Raw genomic sequence first — 19,348 nt, 5'->3', positions numbered from 1 at the left:
CTCCAATATGTGTTGCTTAACCATGTGTGTCAGGAACCTTCCCAGGTTGGTGGGGCTAAATGGCAGAATGGATGGTTTAGGGACCTATTGTTCTTATCCTTGCTAGTATAAAGTGACCTGCTAGTACAGGGGTGGGCAAACTTTTTGGCCTGAGGGCCACATCTGGGAATAGAAATTGTATGGCAGACCATGAATGCTCACAAAATTGGGGTTGGGGTGCAGGAGGGGGTGAGGGCTCTGGTTGGGGGTGCGGGCTCCAGGGTGGGGCCAGAAATAAGGAGTTCAGGGTGCAAGAGGAGGCTCCAGGCTGAGACCGGGGTGTGTGTGGGGGGAGCAGGGTGAGAGCTCTGGCTGGGGGTGCGGGCTCTGGGGTGGGGCTGGAGATGAGGAGTTTGCTCCTGGCTGGGACTGAGGGGTTCGGAGGGCGGGAGGGAGATCAGGGCTGGGACAGGATGTTGGGGTGTGGCGGGAGACTCAAGGGTGCAAGCTCCAGGTGGCGCTTACCTCAGGCAGCTCCCGGAAGCAGCGGCATTTCCCTTCTCCTGCTCCTACACGGAGGCTCAGCTGGGGGCTCCTCTCTGCATGCTGTCCCCACCCCAAGTGCCACCCCTGCAGCTCCCATTGGCCTCGGTTCCCGGCCAATGGGAGCTGCAGGGGCGGCACTTGGGGCAGGGGCAGCGGGCAGAGCAGAGCCCCCTGGCTGCCCTTTCACATAGGAGCCAGAGGGGGGCCATGCCGCTGTTTCTGGGAGCCACGTGGAGTAGCCCCCCAACCCTGCTCCCTGGCTGGAGCACCAGAGGCAGGGATATACTGCTGCTTCTGGGAGCCTCATGGAGCGGTCCCTGACCTTGCTCCCTGTCTGGAGCGCCAGAGCAGAGCAAGCCCCAGACGCCGCTCCCCAGCGGGAGCTCTAGGGACAGATTAAAATGGCTGGTGGGCCAGATCCAGTCAATGGGTCGTAGTTTGCCCACCCCTGTGCTAGTAGAATGGAGGTCAACTAATTTATTTTCTGGAGTAGGATTTCTTTTGGCATGGATGTCTGTAATCATAAATTATATGACAGTAGATTATAGTCCAGAATGATCACATGGCAACTTTCTACTAGTAAATGATGTTGGGTGCACATATTAATATATATATATAGAACTGATCCCATTTCAGCCACAACAAAAAAGTCCGGCTGTGGTCCGAAATTGCCCCACAACGGCTATCAGGACTGGCCAACATTACAGTATGGTTTCCAGTTGTCATTATATCTCTGTATCCTGCGGGCCAGATTGGTAAAGACCTGGTGCCAAATTCTGATCTCCTTCATGCTGGTGTAAATCACAAGTAACTCCACTAACTTCTCTGTCTTGGGTATTTCTAAAACATCCATCCCCTTGATATATGAGCACTAACTTAAATGGAGCTACTCTAGATTTACACCCATTTGTACCTATCTCACACAGGGGAAAATCAGGCTTGTTTCTTTATAGTTGGTCTCTTCCCAGCTTCATGTATTCCGTAGTCCTGTGACTGTGAAATAATCTTCTATGCTTCCTGCCCTTACTTCTTCCTTAATCCCCCTCATTTTCTTTCTCACCTGTCTCTCTTTCCTTCTTGCAGTCAGTAGTGAACCTGATCAGTGAGCTACAGGAACAGATGTGTAGACTACAGCTGGAAATTAATAGTAAAATCCAGGAAAGAAAGTCTCAAGATAGGAAACCTGAACTGACAGCTAACGGTCCTCAGGCCAGCACGAGATCAGTGGTAGAGAGCCTCACCCAGAAGAATTGCTCCCTGTGTGATGTATGAGAAGTACACTTTAGCATAATTTTGTGCATTGCCCCTTTCTCACAAAAACTGAATTCCACTAACCAGAATTACGTTGTGAACAATAGGCATTAATCTGTGTGACTTTTTTTTAAGACAGTGTGCTGTGTTAATAATAAACCTAGTGCCAAATTCTGCTCTTATTGATGTCTGCTTTACCAATGCACAGATCTCAATGAGAGCAAAATATGGCCCTCATATTTTTTTATAAAGTTTGTATTTTGCTTCTAACTCTCAAAAGCATTTCGTCATAGCCGTTCTATTTTAGAATGCCAAGAATAGAACTGTGTTTGTTTGTATTGCAGCATATTTTCTGAGGCGATCTGCCGCCGTGTATGTCAGCAGAACCGTGCCGTGACACACTGAACACAGCGAGCCACTTGAGAAGTGCTTAGCACACTCGCAGAAATAATTTGCTTTTCCTTTCATTCTGTTCATCGTATGTGTTCTGATGGAATGAAATTAATTAAAAGACTCAGTGAACGACTTCAGTTTGTCCTTTTAAAAAATCAAAAATCTTGAAGCCACTTTTTTTAATTCTCTGAAACAAGCGCTTACAATAAAATATTTTTTATGTTTACAGTATAAACCTTCACTTTATTTGATCAAAACCACTTCACGTCTCAGGGTAAAAGGTACTTTGCTTAAGCTGCTTAAATATGAATGGAGGTGAGGGACAATGGCATGCCTGAAAGCCTATTAAGATTACTTTTTAGTTCCAGGTTGCTGCATTTGCAGTGTCTCCTTAATTATTTGTGGGATCATTTCTGGAAAGCCGAACTATAATCTGCTCATGTTGACAGAGGGTTTTGGTATTTTGATTTTTTTGTTGGTTGGTTGGTTGGTTTTCAAAAAAATTTCTGTCACTTTTTTTATAGGATTTTTTTTTTTTTATAAATATCCTCTGTTGATTTGGTACCTATTAAACATACGGCTGCTGTTTCTTGATTAATAATTCACTTCTGTCTGGCACTGACTAGTGAGTCATTAGAGTACATATGAAATGCACGTTGGAGAAAAAGGTTGAAATTTATATTAAGGTCTGAACAGCATCATGAATGGGGCTCCATGTTTAAAATGCACATTTGAAGAACTGTTGTTCTTATTTTCCCTGAGATATAGGTAGGGTTCCTTAATGTACATGAATATGTGAGATCCATGTGTTTGGATTAGGTTTAGGGTTTGTCACATTACAAATGTCAGTTCAGGGAAATAGTGCCCCTCGCTGCCAGTGCCAAGGTTCATCAGTAATGTTGGTCTCAGAGAATGAACACTGAGGTTATAATCATCTTAAAGGAGGAGAGGGATTCAAGAGGCAAGATATGGCCAGATAGATGGAGGTCATTAGGATCCTGTCTGGACAGCTTTGGGTAGGACCAGTGACAAGGATAACCCCTGTGCTTGGATGCCTGGTGAAGGTAAATTGGGCACCAACGTAACAGGCAACAAAAGTTTCATTTCAATATGATAAATTACAAAACATTACAATTCATTAAAATCAGAGCTTGAAAAATGTACCTACTGTGGACTAAGCCCACTAGTAAAATATACTGGTGATTTTGTTCATACATATTCCAGAACCAAACCTTCTGTAATTTAAAGTAATAAGATGATTATGTGTTGTTTGTTGTGTGCTGTTGGACAATATGGTCAATTTTCTTTTATTTATATTTTTAAATGAGATTTATTTTCTCTCTTGGTTTTAACCTTCCTCATCTTTTCTTTTCTTTTCTTTTCTTTTCTTTTCTTTTCTTTTCTTTTCTTTTCTTTTCTTTTCTTTTCTTTTGTAGATCATAGTGTATATTTCCTTCATTGTCTTCTGTATCTGTTTCTTCTTTCTGCTTCCACTCCCTTATAACTCTTCCCCTATGTTGTGTTCTCTACCTCCTCTTCTGTAATTTCTGTCTCCTCATGCACTTCTGCCTCCCAGATCTCTTATCCCAAAATACCATGCTCCTCTTCCCCCTTAATCTTTCAGAATCTCGCTACTCACACAAAGGACTTGGGAATTTTACCAGACTCCTAACAGCCAAGTGACTAAACATACCAAACAGGGGCAGTGCCCAGGTGAAATGTCCCTCCTTCCCAACCCTCCATCCCTCTTAAACTGCTGGGAAATGGGAAGGTGCTGAGATTCCTATCTTGATGCTCTTCTGGTATCCTCCTCAAGGTGTCATCTTTTATATCAGCCTTCAGCTAGTACTTGTCCAATAAATTTGAAGCAGAGCCTCCCCTCACCAACCAAATCACCCTGGCTGTTAGAAGGGAGACAGAGTATTCTCTGTGTTCCCTCTATATGTCTTATCTAGATATTTGAGGGACTTTATAAGGGCCCCATAATGTAGTATCTGAGCCCCTTACAATCTTTAACAAATGTAATGTATTTATCTTCACAATGCCCCTTTGAGGCAGGGAAGAAAAGGAAAACTCTGAGCAGCAGCAGAGAAGATTGAAGTGTCCATCTACTGATGAATTAAACAGACACGACTCGTCTACCTGGGGGTTTAAAACCAGTTGAAGTTGAGTTAATCTGGTTCTATAACGCTAGTGTACACATGATGCAATGCATCACAGTGCATTAACTGCACACGTACAGCAAAACTCTGGAGTCCTCTAGCAAAGTGGACTAAGTTTGCTACGAATTGATTTAGTTAGATCTTTTGTTCATATGCATGCACTGCTCCAACAGCTATCCCTCAGGGCTTTGAAGTCGACCACTACTGGCCTGTCTATGTACCTATGTGCACCTTCTGCCCTGGTATCAAGATCCCAGGACAGACCCTCCCCCATTTAAAACCAGCCGTGAGACCAGCTTTTGCCCATTTGCTCCTGGGCTCGAGTATATCAGTATTCTTGCAGTACTATAGCAATTCCACTCCACAGTCCCCACTTGCCTTGTGCTACTGCTTGGAGCCATGTTGAGACTCTGCATCTCATTGCCATCTGGGAGAAGAGTCAGTGCTGGAAGCTCTTTTGGTCAGACATCAGGATAAAGAACTGTCTGTGGGAATTCTGAAGCAGATGTCCACGAAGTGTCGTGATCAGGACACCAAGCAGTGCTGGAGAAAGAGTACACAGCTCAGGAGGGCCCACCTTAAAATGAGGGATGCAAGGAAGACATCCACCAGGAGACATGTGAGCTGTCCATTTTACAAAGAACTGGACAGACCAGCAAAAACTTTTGGATCTTACTGCCAGCACTTTTCCCCCTGTCAAAAGGCAACCAGCAAAACTCATTGGAAGATGAGTGGGATGAGGGCAGAGAAGAGCTGTGCCCTGAGAGCCAGGTGAAAACCAACCCAGTTCCTGCACTGTAGCTGTAGAGCCCGATTCCTGCCCTCTATCAGCTGAGCCCAAATCCCAGCCAGTAACCCAGGCCGGGACCAAAGAGGCACATCCTCTGGAGGGAACTTTGGCATGTAAGTACCTATCTTTACTGTTTATTAATTATTATTATTATTTTATTAATTGTGTTATGCTGCTGTGCTGATTTCTGTCTGGGTGGCCCATGGCTCATTTTAGGCAGATATAAACTAGGAGCCATTCTGAGTTTCCCAAGCCCCCTTCCCCCCTCTCCCCCCCACCTCCTTCCCTTTCTCACTCAGACCCCTGACCCCCCCACCACCACATTCCCAAGATTGCAGCTGTTCCACTTGAGCACTCGGCCCCTTTTCCATCCTAAAGCCCATACCATCAACAGTCTTCAGACCCACTCCACGAAGGGTATATACCTGTCTGCCCATTTTCCTTTCACCTTCCCTCATCTCTCCTGCCTGGCGAACCCCCTTCCACCATCACCCATTTGTCCTCTCAGAATAGCAGCTAGCAGCATGGCACAGCCGCAGCCTCTACCCTATCCCCTCCCGTGACAGATTCAAATAATTAATATATTCATTGTGCTAAAAATACAACAGTTACTGAAACACTGGTTACAGGAAAAGGAATTTGGTTAGTGTGCATAGTTTACATGAGGTATAAATGCTCATTGAATGCCCAGTGCAGATACAAAAGGTAGTGCTCCTCACTGAGGTAGAAGTATCCTGTACATTATAGTTGACAGTTAGTGCAGGACCCTGTCTATTTTTCTCTGGATTTTCTCCATGTCTGCCAGTGAGATAAAGCAGAATTTAAGACTGAGAAATGGGTTGATTTTGGTTCTCACATTATAGGGATTGCCACATGCTCATTCCTCCCAGTATAGCTTGCAACTCCTTTCTATTCCAACAGCACTTCTGGGGGACCATCTTGGTGAATATCTTCACAGTGTATCTCTTTGGTCTGCCCTTTGCCTTTTGAATAAGGCTATTCTCTGCCTCCTAGTCTCTTCAGTGTAACGTCATCGAGACTCAGAACAGCACAAAGGGAATGTAGAAGGGATTATTATGCAGCTCATGCCCTGATGCCCACCTCACCCCTATGACAGCACAGAGCCACCTGCTCCCAGCAATCCGAGACACAGTGCAAGGCAAGACAGCATACATTGTACGCACTAAAATTCTAGCGCAACCAGTACCTTTCCCAAACGCAGACCGCTTATCATCTCTGAGGTTCCCCCGAGATTGGGAAGAATCTCACGGAGGAAAAGTCAGTAATTCATATTTTAAAAATGTTATCATGGCCTGTCTGGGAAAAAAACAATAGCCCATTCTTTGTTTTTTTCCATTCTCCTGCAGCTAGACCACCAAGGAGAGGGCCTCTGTCAATGGCAGAGTGCCTGGCCAACCTGAGGGGGCATAAAAGGAAGACTTGGGACAAGACTTGGGAAGACTTTGTGCAGCTCATAGGAGAGTCCCACAGAAAAATTCAAGATGGGTGAGAGGTGGAGGCAGTATCCGAGGAACCAAAAGGAGGAAAAAATGGAGCTGTCAAACAAGACATTGGCAGCGGCCAAGGACAACATCACAGTTACCATAACCAAGGAGAGCATGGAAAAGGACAGGGAGATGTAGAGGCAGGTCAGAGAGACTCTATTGAGCCAAAATAAGCTGCTTCACTGTGTGGTGGTGCTAGGACAGCAGGCGCTGCAGCCCAGAGAGGTGGGACCCAGCCACGTTCTTCAGCCCCTGGACAATACAAGTTACTGGGGCCACCTGCAACTCCACCTCGCTCCACCACCCTGGAGCAGTGTTCCCCTTGCAGGGGTCAACCTCTGGGCACAGAAGAAAAATGCACCTGAGAGCCCAGCTCTTTTGAGTCCTCCAGTGCCCCTGATAACTTTGAGCCACGGCACTCAATCCCAGAAATCCCACGAACAAGAAGAGACAGAAGCAAGGCATATACTCGCCCGTAACTTTAAGCCCCTCCACCCCGCCAGCTGTTCTGCACTGCACTGCACTTTCAATGTTGGCTGCTCTGTTGTTTCGTTTAATATATTTTCGATTTTAAAAGCTGTTGTAGTATTGCATGGGTAAAAACTTAACTTTTGATTTGTTACATGACTCTTTCTTGTTCCATAATCAAAACCATTTAAAATTCATATATTATGACTCATCACTGCATGAAAGTTAGAAATCCCTTTAAACAATGGTAAAATAATTTATGGAGTTTCACAAAAGTACTTGAACAAGGCCCCACTTCCACCACCCAGTGAACCTGAATCCCACTTCCAGGGGCTAATGGCTGGTTGTATAGCCACACGTTTTCAGGGATGAGACTCAAAATAAGAACAGTGGGCATCCCGAACAATATGTCTCTGGGTCTTTCCATTTTCTGTGGGATACCTGGCTGGCTGCTGAAACCGCTGAGCAAGATCTGGAACTCATCTCCCCACCCACAGTTAAGGCTTTCCCCTTTATCCTCACAAATATTGGATAGAATACAACATATTGATATAATGCTCAGCACACTTTTTTCTGCTGCTTCCAATGTATTCCACAAACAGCACCATCTCCCTTTCAGACGGCCACATGCACACTTGATTACCATTCTGCAACTGCTGAGTGTGTAATTAAAAAGCTCTTTCATTCTGTCCTGATCTGTGATCTGGTCTGTGAATGGCTTCATTAACCAAGGAAGCAGGACTTAAGACAGGTCTCCCAGAATAACCAGAGAAACATATACACTGTTAATGTCCATAGTATTCCTGGGGCCACACTGTCCTCCTTCCATTACTTTGAAAAGGCCTGAGTTCTGATCATGTACACTTCCAGTCTACCCTATATTTATGTCTGTAATCCTACCATGGTGGTCAACCAGCCCTTAGAACACCATGGAGAGCTATCCCTTCTTATTCATAAGTTCTGTGCCGTAGTGGGGGAATGAGGGGTTGGGAGGGGGCAAATGATAGGAGATGGGTTTATAAGTTGTCCTAGATAGTTTGATGGCTTTGCATGTATGAGGTTCCCAATAGTCTCCTGAGCATTACCCAGCTTTATAACTGGATGCAATAGTACCTTTTCCATGGCGTGACACTCCTGCATGAGAATATCCCAAGCAGTTGATCTCCCCAAGTTGAATTGGTTTGCCACGAACTAGCAGCATTCTGGAGTGGCCAGCTTCCTGATGCATAATGGTGACCTGCTTTTCTAGGGGCACTGGGTACAGCATGTTGGTATGCTGTCGATGAAGCTCGAAGGTCAGTTCAGCAATCGTCTAAAAAAAAATGTAGCCCTTCCCACCCTGAAATTTTCTCACTACTGCTGGTGATACTACGATTCGTTCCTTCCAAGCCCACGCTGGTTTTCCAAGGCCAGAAATGCTCTGCTCAACATGGTGGCAGCTGTGAGTACGCACAGACTGCTTGGTGTGTATTTCAGCGCTCAAAGCCAAACAGATTCGGTTCTGGAGATCACAGGTCGCACCGCTGAGTGTAGGATGTGGCAGCAGCAACAGCTTCTCCAGGGGCAGGAGGAAATTCAGCAACAGTGGAAGCAAGACACGGGTGAGGAAGAAGAGGAGGACACTGAGCAGCTAGTTCTAGAGGACCAGTTCCTGGAGGAGTTTCAAACTGTGTGAACACTATTGGTGCAGGTTGTGTACGGCGTGTTATCACCCATGCAGCAAAAAGCTGTGCATTAAGACTCCCCATGTAGATATATCCTAATAAAGCTGCCGAGAATCTTTTTGTTGTTGTAAATGCATCTCTTGGCTGTATCAATTAACATGGAACCTTCTATTTACTGACGGGTCTCTCTATCATCAGCTCTTCAGGTAGGGATGTAGTCTTATTTGTCTGTAAAGTGTTTGTGTATGGTGCCTGTCTGCTGAATATTGCCTCATCTGTTGGTATTTTAGTTATCTTAAATACCTACCAGCAGGGGGCTTTCTCCCTTCTGTGAACTTTAGGAGACTCTTGGGCAGCATTTCAGCCTTCTAGATTTTTTTAAAGAGCCTCTGAACGCAACCCTTGGTACAATATAACATGGATATAAGTGGACCTGACCACTTTCGTTGCTATGCACCTGAACACATCAGAGTCCGCCATCAAGCAAAGTTGGTCATAACTTTGGCTAGAGGGTTTCAGAAAGGATTCCACTTAATAATATAGCAAATCAAAGTAGTTTTCACTTATTTAACTTAGGGTGCACAAATAACAAGGAAAAGTTTGTTTTACATGGATGGTTCCACATTCCCTGGAGTGTGTCATGGATGAGCCTTAATTTGTGTCCTTAGAAAACAAATACTTGGTTGAGCTCTTTCTTTAGCTGTTCTTTATCTTTTTCTTTTGCAGGGTTTGCTTCAGGAACTCAAACATCTCAAAATTAAAGTGGAAGAGCTGGAAAATGAACGAACCCAATATGAATGGAAATTAAAAGCAACCAAAGTAAGCAGTAAATTTAGCACTTATGAAGGACAGACTTATTCCAACCTGGAAGTGGATACTCCCTATTTTTCCCTCAATATTTACTTTTTTTTTTAACATTTAATATATTTCACTGATGACTATAAAATAAGATTTTGTTTGAACAATCTGTTGAATGCAGATTTTGCCTTTAAAGTTTTGCTATCCTTTTACTTAGGATTTTTACTCGTCCTGCCACCCCATTCTCCTCTCTTTTTCTTTTCCCAAAAACTAATATATTGTCTAACAAAGGAATTGTTCCATGAGCAAGCCTTCCTTTCAGGCTTTCTATTTTACTCTTTCTATATCAGTTACTAGCTTCTGGAGTAAGTTCTCTAGCTTGAAAGTCACCGTTTCACAGATGCAGACAGAGACAGCAGTGGAAGGAAAAATGTAGAGCTGTTTTGGTGTACCACATGAGTAAATTTCATAGAGTGTAAGGACGGAACAGATCATTAGATCAACTTGGATTTTACCCAGTTATTCAAGTATTGAGCCCAATAACTTGTGTTCAACTAAAGCATGGACTCCTGAAAGGCATCCAGTCTTGATTTGAAGACATCAAGAGGTGGAGAATTCATGGCTTCCCTTTGAAGTTTGTTCCAATGGTTAATTACCCTCCTTGTTAAACATTTTTGCCTTATTTCTAGTGTGAATTTGTCAGGCTTCAGCTTCCAGCCATTGGTTCTTGTTATGACTTTCCCCACTAGATTAAAAAACTTTTTAATACAATTAATAATAATAACAAGGGGGAAGGAATGCAAGTCAAAATAGGGAAAGAACAAGTAAAAGACTATTTAGATAAGTTAGATGTATTCTGTTGGCAGGACCTGATGAAATTCCCCTAAGGGTACTTAATGAAGTAGCTGAAGCAATCTTGAAATTATTAGTGATTATCTTCAAGAACTCATGGAGAATGGGTAAGGTCCCAGAGATCTGGAGAACAGCAAACATAGTACCTGTCTTTAAGAATGGGAAATAAGAGGATCCAGGCAGTTAGACTAGTCAGCCTAACTTTGATACCTGGAAAGATACTGGAACATTAAACGATCAGTTTGTAAACATCTAGAGGATAATAGGTTACTAAGTAGTAGCCAACTTGAATTTGTCAAGATCAAACCATGCCAGACCAACCTAATTTCCTTCTTTGCCAGGGTTACTGGCCCAATGGATGGTGTGGGGGAACAATAGATGATATATTTTGATTGTTAGTAAAGCTTCTGACACAGTCCCACATGACATTCTCATAAGCAAACTAGGAAGTTGTGGTCTAAATGAAATTACTATAAGGTGGGTGCAAAACTGGTTGAAAGACAGTGCTCAATGTGTAGTTATCACTGGTTTGCTGTCAAACTGGAAGGAGGTATTTATGGGGGTCCTCCAGGGGTCCGTTCTGAATCCAATATTATTCAACATTTTCATTATTGATTTGAATAATGGAGTGAAGAGTTTGATTATAAAATCTAGGAGGGGTTGCAAACAGTTTGGAGGACAGGATTAGAATTCAAAATGACCTTGACAAATTGGAGAATTTGTCTGAAATCAACAAGATGAAATTCAGTAAAGATAAGTGCAAAGTAGTATGCTTAGGAAGGAAAAATCAAATACACAACTACAAAATGGGGAATAACTGTCTAGGCAGTAATACTGCTAAAAGGATCTGGGGGTTATAGTGGATCGCAGATTGAATGTGAACGAACAACGTGATGCAGTTACAAAAAAGGCTAATATAATTCTGTGACAGACTATACCCTTATGTTCACCACTTTTACAAAACTATGATATATCTTGTACAAAGTATATCTTGCAAGGTATCATTTGAAAAATCATAATTCGCTGATCACGATTGTCCTGAGAAAATGCGTGGCAAAATTGAACATTATAAGAGTCTACTGTATGATGTTACTAATGCATATTTATCTGGGGAAGCTAGTCAAACCAGTTCCTCAGAGACAAAAGGCAAATGAATGCCTCAGCCAGGTATTAACAAAATCAGTTGGACAGTCACCTGGGTAAGCAGCCATTCTTTGGCAGAAAGAGGGGTGTGAACTCAAGAGGGGGACTAAAACTAAAAAACAGAGGGACAAACATCCCAAAGCTCCCCTTTTTCTCTCTCCCTGCCCACTTCATTTTCTGCATGTGAGAAGACAAAAGTAAACAGCCGTTGGACTCTGGGGAAGGAGCCCTGATGTGAAAGTCAGGAGACAAGAGTATGTGGAAGAATAATCCCTGCTGGTTTTGGGGGTTTTTTTTTTTACCTTCGTTTTCCCTCCCTGGTTTCTGACTCTGTTTCCTGCATAAATGCAAATTAAGACAAGCACACATTCCTTTCTTTGTTTAGGACAGACCTGACTTCTGCCTGGGCAGGTTAGTGTGGTTTGGAACATGTGTTAGTAACATCATACAGGGGAATCTTAACAATGTTGCCACACATATTTTAGCAGGACAATACTGATCAGAAAATTATGAGTTTTTAAATGATATCTTACAAGGCATACTTTCTACAAAAATTATTACAGTAGTGTGTATACAGGGGTGTATTCCATCACAATAATAAATCCATCTTCTGAAACAGTGACAATGAACTTTCTAGGTCTTTTGTAAATGTTTTGTCAAAACAATGTGTGGTCTATTATCTTCAGAGATGATGACTGTGAAAGGGAAAAGTGGAGGAGTGTGGAGGCAGAGGAAAGGGGGCAGAGGGAGAAATAGACTTCTGGAGGGAAATGAATGGGAGAAGATATGGGACTGGAAAGGAATATAAGTGCAGGGAAAGGAAGAGGAAGATTAACTATGGTGATTATATGCAATTGAGTAAAAGAGGAAAGATGAGAGTTTTTAGGAGAAACCAAGATTGAAGAATGGGGTTGAGGAGACAAGTCCAAATCTGCTATTAGGAAGTCTGCACTTCTGTCTTCCTATTGCTCCAGCTACTGAAATAAAAATTTGAAATAGCTCCCTGGCTGGGATATATAAAGCACATTAGTCACTAAGAACGCATGGTAATCATTCAGAGGTTTAGTAAGCTGAATTCCTATATTCCATGGGGATTTGATGGCAGAAATGGTGAGCCTTTGCTGCCACCCAGCTGCCTGCTCCTTCATGTCAAAATGTGTTTTCACTTACTAAACTAAATATCTCCTCTTCTTCCATGTCACATCATGGGTTTTTCTTAACTATAATGTCTTGAGGACCTAGTAACACCTTACATTCAAGATGCTAGATACTAAAGTGATTTGTCTATTAGAAATGTCATAGATAGATCACAGTAAATTTTTACTGAGACAAAGACTTTAAGTGCTTCTAAAGATGCACAAAAATCTGAAAAATGATGCCTCTTTCTCAAATAGCCAGCTGCTCTCAGACGGACTAACATGAGATAATAGTATCCTTATGTTGCCAGTTGGGCAAGTCTGTATTTCTGTCCCTGCTGGATTTTTGTGAAGTTTTAGTGTGTGAGATTTTACCCAGTCATAAGGGCAGCCTTACACACATATGATGTGTGTAAATTAACTATTGTGTTTGATCCATATGAATGGTTGGTTTTCAGCCCATGCATTACTTCTGCCATAATTGCCATCTAAAATATCTGATGCAGGTAAGAGCAAGTTTTCCCAAATGTCTGACAGTGGTGGTCAAACTTAGTAGAAGTCAACCCAGGACACTTTTCTTGTATTCGATTATTTATCTTTTTTTAATATGATGGATGCAGAAATATTGTATCACAATAGTAGAAGCTACACCTAATCCAAACATACAAGTAACATAATAAAAGTGACGCATGACTATGCTGAAAAATGCAGGGTTCTCTTCCAAAATGTGGGTAAAGTTTGGGAAAATATTCTGCTCTCTTGGAGTAGCTGTTGCAAATGACTGAGAGTTCCCTTTTAGCACTATATTGCTGGCCCAAGTAAAGCCTTGTACAAACTATTAGGAAAACAACTACCCTTAATGCTTTCTGTCTATTCCTAGATTACTTACCAAGGAAACAGCCTGATTGTATTTGATCAGGCTGTACAGTTCTGAATCCTTAAAATCCCACCATCATATTTCGTGCTCTGCAGGGCTAATACCATTGAAAAACAGTGAGTACCTGTAAAAGAAATATCCTTCCTGCAGGATAGGTGGCATTGTTAAGGATCTAAGAGTTTCATAATATTAAAAGAAGGTATCAATCAGGGCCTGGAGTCAAGTGAAGTGACTTTTTGTTTGGGAATTGAGAATGAGTGGGTATCCAGTGATGGTGACATTCTGAATTTCTGTTCTGTTCTTTCAGGCTGAAATAGCCCAGCTTCAGGAGCAGTTAGCTCTCAAAGATGCAGAAATTGAACGTTTACAGAGTCAGCTCTCCAGGACCTTGGTACATAATGAAATTGCAGAAAGAGGTAAGAATGGATAGGGGAGAAATCAAAGCTGAAATGAAAACATTTGTCTTCTGTTCTGTGAAGCAGAAACTGCTCAGCATTTAAAGCAATGTAAGGAGACACAACAGTACTGCCTTCTACAATTTTGGGGGGGATGGGGGAAAGAACGCTCTACTGACTGGCCAAGTAAGAGAATTTGGTATCCACAGAGCACTAAAACTTCTAATGCAGAGAACTTTGTTCTAAATTGAAAGATCATTTAATGTTCCTTATAGCCATATATTTGTAAAATATTAATCTCAAAGTTCTATGAAAGGATATTTCTAGTTACCTTTTTAAAAAGTTACCAAACTGTTGTTTATCATTGTCACCGTGCCTCTGTGTATCACAGCTGAGAATACCAGATTCAGGACAACCTCCTGAGAAATATAGCAGACTCACCGCCAAACTGGTGGTTATTCTATTATTAGATATACCAAGACACAAACAAAAGTAAACTTCTGTCTCACCACACTGGTTAACATGCAGTCTACTTAGGCATCCCACCCCTTGTTTCTCCACCCATACACTAGACTGTATAATGAGTGGTTATTTAAAACTAATTTAATCAAACAAAGGGTTCTTCTAATCCCAAGAGATCAGCCACATACTCAGGTCAATATATAACTCACATCTTACCCAATAATCACGATGTTGCCAATCCTTTAGTACCTATAATTTAAAGGTTTATTTAGAAGATTAAAGAAAAAGGAGAGAGTTAAAATGGTTAAGGAAATCAAATACAATACATCATTACAGAGTTCTTGTATCAGGTTTGAAGCAGTGATGTTACAGAATGCTGGCTTGTAAAGATTCTGGTAACTTCCATAAAATTGGAAGGTCCTCAGTCCAATGGTTAGAATGCTCCTTTTCATGTAAGACCGTGGTCCAGAGATCAGAGCAGGAAAGAGGCAAAATAGAGATGCTTCCAGGGTAATCATATTTGATAGATTGTGACTTTTCCATTGATACCTTACATGACATACTTTGTACAAGATTTGTAGCAATTGTCTAACAGTGGTAATATTAATTATATAAATGGTCATATTCCAATCATACAGCGTCATAATGACTTCCCAATAATAGTCATGTGCAACCCCTGTGTATTCAAACATTCAAAATCATAACTTGTTAGGTCTGAATCTCCATCAGATTCCTTTGTGTACCTCTGCACTGTCAATAGGGAACAATGCTACACAGAAGAACTGGTCCCCTTCCCTCACTCCCCTTCCATTTTCAGCCAACTTCACCAATGTTCCCTAGAGTGTTGACCTCACCCAGCTTCCATCGGATACCAGGGTATAGAAGGAGATGATGCTATAGGCCCATGACTCCCTCCCTCACCACTGCTCCCCTTCCCAAAGAGAACTGCTGTATCTTCTTTTCCAGAAGCGAAGGAGACAATCTAGCCCTTTACTGTTGTATCTTCCATAAGGGGTGAATACCTATTCAGGCAGTGCTCTAACACTGTATTAGCAGTGTCTCGTGCTAGTCATCTGTAGAGCTTGTGCATGTTGAATGTTACAAGGTTTGTATATGACACTAGAAAATACAGTTTCCCTAACAGTGTTTTGAAACTTTAACAATTAATTGAAAAGGAATTTTTCCGTTAGGAGCGTAATTTGAGATTTTCTACAAGATGTTCAAAAAAAATTTTAAAAATGAGTATTAACTACCAGTAAGTCAAGAGTGCCACACCTTTCAGTTTTCCAACTATCGGTCCATTCCTGTTCCCACTGATGTCAGTGGTTAAACTCTCTGTGATTCCAAGAGGAGCAGGATCTAAATTTGTGAGTGCCCTAATGAAGCTACTGAATTGGTATATATTTGAATGGAATGATATGTGGTAATAGCAACATCTCCTCTAAAAATATTGCCAAATTTTCTGGTCAAATTTTTTGGTTTTCTTCTGAAGGACAATAATGTCAAGATGTACCTATTACGCTTGAATGCATATTCTGACTAAGTTGCCATACGGTATCTAATCTGTGCTTTTTCTACAAACTTTATTTGACTTTCACCATTTACCATTGTAGCGGAACTATATAGGAGAAAGCTAAAAGAAAAACGTAAGCCTCGAGATTCACTTTTGGCATTTTCTTAATGTTCGTTTTCACACAAATTATAGCTAAAATGCACTTCTGCAGCAATAATTTAATGTCTGTTTACATTCAGTTGCTTTATCATAATGTACATGAGACGAATATTTCATTTTTTGCAGCAAGCAGACAGCTATTAGCCCTGCTTAAAGCTTGAGTCTGATTTATCACTTCAAACAAATATGAAATCTCATAGGTTGCTAAATCAAATAGCTGGACTTGAAAAGGACACTGTCAAGGTTAAAAGGCCTTAGTTTTGACCTTCATTTTTTTTATTTGCATGTAAAGCCAATGTGATAGTAGTTTTGTGCATGTGTTCCTTTTCATTTTTCTCTTTGTGGTTTTGGGGAGATAGTTTTGTTTGAAAGCCGGCTTCTTCTTTTTACCATTGAGGTAAATAAGGGGGAAAATATTTTGGTAAGGAAATAGATTTTCATTCAGACTTGTTTGGGGTTATTACAAAGAGTGAGAATGAAGTTTATTTTAAAAGTGATCAAAATACCTTGACACGGTTCTTTTGAAAGTCTAATAGCGATGAATGAAAATTAGTTCCGGGTTGATTTTTTTAAAGCTTTTTCTAAAAAAGTGGCTTTCTTTTTAAACCTGTCTGATTGCTTGCTCACTGCTTGGTGGTTTTTATATTTGTTTTGATTTGATTGTGTTAGTGCATCTCACATGTGGACTAAATGCTATTTTCTGCATGAGAAACATGTTTGCAATACCTTCATTTGAATGTTTGTTAATATATTACTCATAGTCAACCATTGCAAAATGTATGGAACTGGCAATAACTAACTGAAATTAATAATTAAAGTATTTACAAACAATTTGAATGTGAAGCTTGAATATTCAACCTTGAACTATTCGTTGTAAAAAGGTTTACTAATAATGCCTTTTGCAACACTAATTTTTTCCCATTTCCTTATCCATTGTATCACTGTCTTTGAGTACTGGTAGCACAGTTCTTTGTGAACCAAATACATCAATTTAAAAATGCCCAGGAGTGTGTTCCTCGCATGGAAGCTACAATAGATAAAATACTTTTAGGCTCTGCTTGTTCATCTACATTTGGTTAGTACAAATGGGGATGTGGGATAGTTTGTGGAAGTAGTACATGGAGAACTGATGGCAGATTTGTGCCTATGATTAGTTAAGAAATCCTATTGTCAACTTCTGTAAATTTCCAGAAATACAGGTTTGTGAAGACACACAATTTTTGCCTATGCACTTTCATAAAGAACCTACAAATCTTGCACTGTAAAGATTGTGATATGTATGGTATAGCTCTGGATTCGCTGTTCGCATTTTTGTCACAGATTTTATTCAATTATTCAAATTTAGAAAGTTTTTAATAGATCCTGGAGTCCACGGAAATCTTTTCCTTGTGCAGTGAAGACTACAAGAAGACATTCAGAATTACTGCAGAATGTCAGGCTTTCTTTTTTATTATTTGTTGTTGTTGTTGATCTTCAGGCTTCACACGTATTCTTTAACCACATGTAAACTATAGATCATTCTCCCCACCTAGAAGGTAATTTCTTTTAAAATTATTTCCATAGATATGACACAGAGGAGCCTCTCAAATCTCTAGGGAAACAGATGTCAAATCTTTACCGCACAAATTTTTAGGAAAATAAAATGTTTAAAACTAAAACCATTATATAGTACTCATTATACGTAGCACCTTTAATATCACAGCAATTGGCAAGCCCAAACTATTCGTAGTTGAAGAGACTTCCAAAAAGTGTGATTGTCACAGTTTAACTTTACTTATACTACGTACTGGGCACTCAGATGGCCCAGTGATAGGCCCTGTATAAGAAACTAAGTAGAATAGAACAGAAATGACTAAATCTAGGTTAAATATAATAAATATATTTCTCTTAACATTTTAAAAACTATTTTAGATCAAGAAGTTCAACGACTGAAGATAGGAATGGAATCGTTACTAGCTGCAAATGAAGAAAAGGTGAGGAAATGGTTAGGATTAACTTGCCCCTTTGCAGTAATAATGGAGGTCTATCTAGAAGGTATAATTTATTGCATCTCTGCAATGATCTAAAATGCTGCTTTTCATAAGGCCAGCATCACCGTGAGTTGCCTGGTGTCGCATGGGGTTATGGGACCTATGTGGCTAACCTTGAAAGTGTGATGCTGCCTTTCCCCACCACCCCCAGCTGCAGCATCTTTAAAATGCCTGGGATTGTCATCTGGAAGCTCTTTTGCCTGGAGAACAGAGATCCAGGGTTACAGGCATCCCTCCTTCTCTGCCTTATAAGGTTCACTGACCTTTCAGCAACACTTTGTAGCCCTCCAGCCACCCTTACATGGCTTTCCATTACAGAATCTGAATCAGGAGTGCTTTGACACTGTCAGTTTAGATTCTGCAACAGAGAATGAGCTGAGAGTGACCCTTGAGTGTGAAACTGAACTCACGGGGGGAGAGAGCCAGAAGAGTCCAGGAAAAGCCAAGAGAAACGTTAGAAAAAATAATTTGACAACACCTTTAAATAGAACAATGTTCCTACCCTTGGATTCCGCTGCTATGTGCTAGTTCTTCTGAACTATCTTTGAGTGGGAGGTTTTAAGGCACAATCCTGCAAGATGCTGAGCAGCTTCAAATCCCCTTTACTTATTAAGTTGTTTCTGACTCTTGCAAGAAAATAAATAAATAAAACTTAAAGTTTGGTGGGTTTTAATTGAGGTTTTTAAGAAAATTTACAATTAGGACACCATAATAGAAAAAGGCAGGCCAGGGTGTGCATTAGTAAGTTATTAGTACATGTCAATAGATGTGAGGTGTGGGTAAGTAGCCTCTTAATACACACCCTCATATGGAAGCAGGGAACACTGAAAGGGCAAATGATAATTCTAGAGAATTAAGCACCCCATAAATGAACATGACTCATAACAGGCTGTGATGTTTAAATGGTCAAAAAGCCAAAATTTACATCCAGACAATAAAAGATGTGGCATTATCTTTTAGCAGAGCTGTTACCAGTCTGTGTAACATTTTGCATTCTAAGAGGAACATCAAATACCTTCGCTCACTTTCTAGTCTCAGGGGCTGTATTCACAGGGACAGGAAGCCCATTCCATTAGCACATATGGAGTGTTTAAAAAGCTGAGTAGTGGCCAGTATAGGGCTGTCGTGTGTAAAGCAACCATCTTGAATAATGTGGCTGCATGTGCCATTTAGGACAGCAAGTAAAGTAATCAGATGCTTAATTTTTTTTGAAAGTTGCTGGATA

General features: G+C 41.1%; 1 protein-coding gene across 19 annotated transcripts in view; it reads left to right on the top strand.

Annotated features, from left to right (window-relative positions):
- Window positions 1-19,348, top strand: part of PPFIBP2 (PPFIA binding protein 2) — a 206,704-nt gene that overhangs the window by 151,790 nt on the left and 35,566 nt on the right. For 9 of the 19 annotated variants that reach the window (XM_043548638.1, XM_043548637.1, XM_043548633.1 and 6 more), the window contains 3 exons: window positions 9,485-9,577; window positions 13,872-13,980; window positions 18,005-18,066. In XM_043548638.1, coding sequence (XP_043404573.1) covers window positions 9,485-9,577; window positions 13,872-13,980; window positions 18,005-18,066 — 264 coding nt within the window. Of the gene's footprint in view, window positions 1-1,608; window positions 1,792-9,484; window positions 9,578-13,871; window positions 13,981-16,034; window positions 16,068-18,004; window positions 18,067-19,348 lie in introns of all 19 variants that reach the window. The other 10 variants (XM_043548624.1, XM_043548629.1, XM_043548625.1 and 7 more) reach the window with 2 other exon arrangements.

This window comes from Chelonia mydas, chromosome 6 (assembly GCF_015237465.2).
Source record: "Chelonia mydas isolate rCheMyd1 chromosome 6, rCheMyd1.pri.v2, whole genome shotgun sequence".
Taxonomy (NCBI): Eukaryota; Metazoa; Chordata; order Testudines; family Cheloniidae; genus Chelonia; species Chelonia mydas.
The sequence above is the reverse complement of the archived record's forward strand: the minus strand, read 5'-3'. Positions and strand labels throughout refer to the sequence as shown.